Here is a 4,166-nt window from a genome sequence, read left to right as displayed (position 1 = left end):
TTTTTTGAGATGGAGTCTCACTCTGTCACCAGTGCAGTGGGGCAATCTCGGCTCACTGCAAGCTCCGCCTCCCGTGTTCAAGCCATTCTCCTGCCTCAGCCTCCCGAGTAGCTGGGACTACAGGCACTCGCCACCAAGCCCAGCTAATTTTTTGTATTTTTAGTAGAGACGAGATTTCACCATGTTAGCCAGGATTGTCTCTATCTCCTGACCTCGTGATCCGCCCGCCTTGGCCACCCAAAGTGCTGGGATTATAGGTGTGAACCACCCTGCCCAGCCTGTTTTTTGTTGTTGTTGTTTTGTTTTGTTTTGTTTTGTTTTGTTTTAACACAGTCTTGCTCTATCACCCAGGCTGGAGTGTAGTGGCTCGATTCTGGCTCACTGCAACCTCCAGCTCCCAGATTCAAGTGATTCTCATGTCTCAGCCTCCCAAGTAGATGGGATTACAGGCACGTGCCATCACACCCAGCTAATTTTTGTGTTTTTAGTAGAGACAAGGTTTCTCCATGTTTGACCAAGTTGGTCTTGAACTCCTAGCCTCAAGTGATCCATCTGCCTCAGCCTCCCAAAGTGCTGGGATTACAGGTGTGAGCCACTGCGCCTGGCTGATTTTTTAAATATACTTGAAAGCTGATTATCTATGAGCTGATGGCAAGATTTTTTTTTTTTTTTTAAAGACAAGAGTGTCATTCTGTCACCCAGGATGAAGTGCTGTGGTGCAGTCATAGCTCACTGCAGTCTCGACCTCCCAGGCTTAAATAATCCTTCCACCTCAAGCACCTGAGTATCTGGGACCACAGGCTCACACCACCACAGCTGGCTAATTTTATTTTTTATTTTTATTTTTTAAGAGATGAGAGTCTCACTATGTTGCCCAGGCTGGTCTGGAGCTCCTGGGTTCAAGCGATCCTCCCACCTTGGCCTCCCAAAGTGCTGGGATTACAGGTACGAGCCACCATGCCTAGCTCCAGTTGCAAGATTTTATTAAAATTTTTATAGGCCAAAAATTTAGAGGTTAAAAGACCCTCCTTGGATGCTAAACAAAGTGCAGACAGGTACACAGTTGAACTCCATAGGCTCAAAGAAAACAGTGCCTGGCAGAAGATGCTGGCGCAGTTACAACAGGAAGCTCTGTGCCAGTGGGAGCAGACCCCTGAGTGAGAACTTCTGGAGCGTCTGTTCTAGAAGCCCTGCCTTAGAGAAGGGATGATATGAAATTGTAAGCAGTAGTGGCAGCGGCAACTGGAGCGGTAGGAGCAGCAATTTATCCATGTGCAGCCCCAAACTGGAAAGAAGATGCTAATTAAAGTGAAGACGCTGACCGGAAAGGAGATTGAGATTGACATTGAACCTACAGACAAGGTGGAGCGGATCAAGGAGCGTGTGGAAGAGAAAGAGGGAATCCCCCCACAACAGCAGAGGCTCATCTACAGTGGCAAACAGATGAATGATGAGAAGACAGCAGCTGATTACAAGATTTTAGGTGGTTCAGTCCTTCACCTGGTGTTGGCTCTGAGAGGAGGAGGTGGTCTTAGCCAGTAACGGACCCTCCATTTTACCTCCGTACCGTGTCGCTCATAATGAGGCATCATATATCCTCTCACTCTCTGGGACAACAGAGCCACTGCCCCCTCCCCTGGATGCCCAGTATTGTACATCTACTGGTGGGAGACTCTGAGGACCCCAGGATTCAGTATTCCTGGCCCAGAGGGCCCTTGCTGGCTATTGCGTGTTAGTTTGCAGTCCTGTGTGCTTCCCTCTCTTATGGCTGTGTCCCTGGTTGTCAATAAAATATTTCCTGGTCTCCTGGAAAAGAAAAAAAAAAAGAAATTGTGAGCAGTTTCAGCTGTAGGCAGCAGAAACTTGGCCCAACACCAGACAGAAAAGATAAAACATCAGAGGAGAGAGAGGACAGATGTCACCCAGACAAATTCTTTTTTAACAAGGGTTGAAAAAGGAGGCGGCTAGTTCCCATGCAGTGTGAGCCATGGGTGGTGGGCAGGATCACAGCACACTGCATAAGGCAGAGGCGAGACGTGAGAATGAATGCAAGCCCTTGCTGGGAGCTTCCTTGACCCGATCAGTCGCAGGCCGGGGCACTGCAACAGAGGCAGACTGCATATGGACCCTCACATGCCCACTCCACAGCTCTGTCACAGGCCTCTGCAAAGACCTCCTCTTGCCTCGCCTTCTCTTATTAGTTTCCTGGGCTGTTGTAACAAATTACCACAAACTTAGTGACTTAAAAGAACAGAGTAGGCCGGGCATGGTGGCTCACGTCTGTAATCCCAGCGCTTTGGGAGGCCGAGGTGGGCAGATCACGAGGTCAGGAGATCCAGACCATCCTGGCTAACACGGCAAAACCCTGTCTCTACTAAAAATACAAAAAATTAGCCAGGTGTGGTGGCCGGCGCCTGTAGTCCCAGCTACTGGGGAAGCTGAGGCAGGAGAATGGCGTGAACCCGAGAGGTGGAACTTGCAGTGAGCCGAGATCGCACCACTGCACTCCAGCCTGGGTGACACAGCAAGACTCTGTCTCAAAAAAAAAAAAAAGAACAGACTAGTTTTTTATCACAGGTCCTGGAGTCCAGAACTCTGAAGTGAAGGTGTCAGCAAAGCTGCACTTTCTCCAGAGCCTCTAGGGTAGAACCCATGCCTTGCCTATGGTGGCAGCTGGTGTTCCTGGGCTTGTGGCTGTACACCCCAATGTCTGCTCCCACCATCAAATGACCTTCCAACTGTGTGTGTCTAATCTCACACTATCTCTCTCTCATAAGGACACTTATGATGGCATTCAGGGCCCACCCAGATAATCCAGGATGACCCTCACCTGAGGATGCTTAAATGAATCACAAAGACCCTTTTTCCAAATAAGGTCACATTCACAGATTTCAGGAAGAGAACATGGACACACTTTGCAGGGGGGCATTTTTCAGCCCACCACACCTCCCAGTCTTTCTCCTTCTAGGCCCCTGATCACCAGCCCAGCCGTCAGCCCCTGCCCATCAGTTTCATGTTTAACCTCAGTCTGCTTCTTTCCACATAGTGAATGATGGGTTCTCTGTCAGAATTTCTGCCCATTTGGAGGACTTTCCCCCACCACTGTTTTTCAGGGCCGTCCCATGGCAGGCTATAGCACAACAGCATTTGGGGCTTACACCCACCTATCAAGCCATGACCCAAGTTTGGCCCCTTTACTCCCACCTCTACCCCGGTTCTGAGCTGAGTGAGACAGGGGCGCGATGCAACCTTTGCAGACAACATAGGGCCTGGGCCACCTGCTTGTGCAGCTCCTGGCTGCCATGTGGCCTTGCTCTGGCCCAGAATGGAATGCACCATCACCATCGTACTGTGAATGGGGCTGTTGGGCCCACCACTGACTTTATAACTTGGGTTCTAGCCGAACCCAGCTCAGGATGGGCAGTTCTGGCTGCAGAGTCGCTTGATGTCTCTTGCTGGGTGCTCTGTCTCCATCAGGGCCCGGTAGCATGCTGGGAGCTGTTCTGGTTGGGTTTGGTTTTTTGGGTGGTATATGTATAATTATCAGTTACAGATAGTGTGGTCTTGATCCAGAACCCTAAGTGTCTGTATTGTGATTCTCCCATGGGAACCTGCTGTAAACTCCAAATGCCCTCTTTTTCTACCCTAGATACCTCATATACAATAAGGTCTGCTGGATCTTATGATGCAAGGAGCAGGGTTGCTGACCCACATCCTGAACTTGCTACAGAGCCCTTTCCAGCTCTGGGCCCAAAGCCTTCATACAGATCAATAAGGTGGCCAGAGCAGCATGCCCACCCATGGGGTTTGCTACCTTTAAACCCAAGGGAGCCTAATAAGCATTATGCTTTATTCTTGTTGGTGGGAGGTATGAGATGTAATCACTTGTCTTTTACTTTGGAAGGAATGTCCAAGCATGTCCCAAACCACTGGAATCCTGAAGTCTCCACAAATGTGTTTAACAGGTTGGAAGATACAAGGTCAATATATACATCAATCGATTAGGTATACAAAAATAAACTCAAAGTGCATTCAGAGGCCAAGCAAGGAGGATTTATTGAGGCCAGGAGTTCAAGACCAGCTTGGGCAACATAGTGAGATCCCATCTCTACAAAAAGTTTTAAAATTAGTCATGTGTGGTGGCTCCTCCCACCTCAACCTCCTGA

The 4,166-nt window shown here is 49.1% G+C and overlaps 1 protein-coding gene across 1 annotated transcript; it reads left to right on the top strand.

Moving 5' to 3' along the window:
• The first annotated feature begins 1,234 nt into the window (after nucleotides 1-1,234).
• NEDD8 (NEDD8 ubiquitin like modifier) lies at nucleotides 1,235-1,814 on the top strand. The gene has a single exon (XM_017849049.1). The coding sequence runs from the start codon at nucleotides 1,297-1,299 to the stop codon at nucleotides 1,540-1,542; it is 246 nt and encodes an 81-aa protein (XP_017704538.1). The 5' UTR covers nucleotides 1,235-1,296; the 3' UTR covers nucleotides 1,543-1,814.
• Nucleotides 1,815-4,166: the final 2,352 nt, after the last annotated feature.

The sequence above is a fragment of the Rhinopithecus bieti genome, unplaced genomic scaffold (assembly GCF_001698545.2).
Source record: "Rhinopithecus bieti isolate Rb0 unplaced genomic scaffold, ASM169854v2 scaffold_32096, whole genome shotgun sequence".
Classification (NCBI taxonomy): Eukaryota; Metazoa; Chordata; class Mammalia; order Primates; family Cercopithecidae; genus Rhinopithecus; species Rhinopithecus bieti.
The sequence above is the reverse complement of the archived record's forward strand: the minus strand, read 5'-3'. Positions and strand labels throughout refer to the sequence as shown.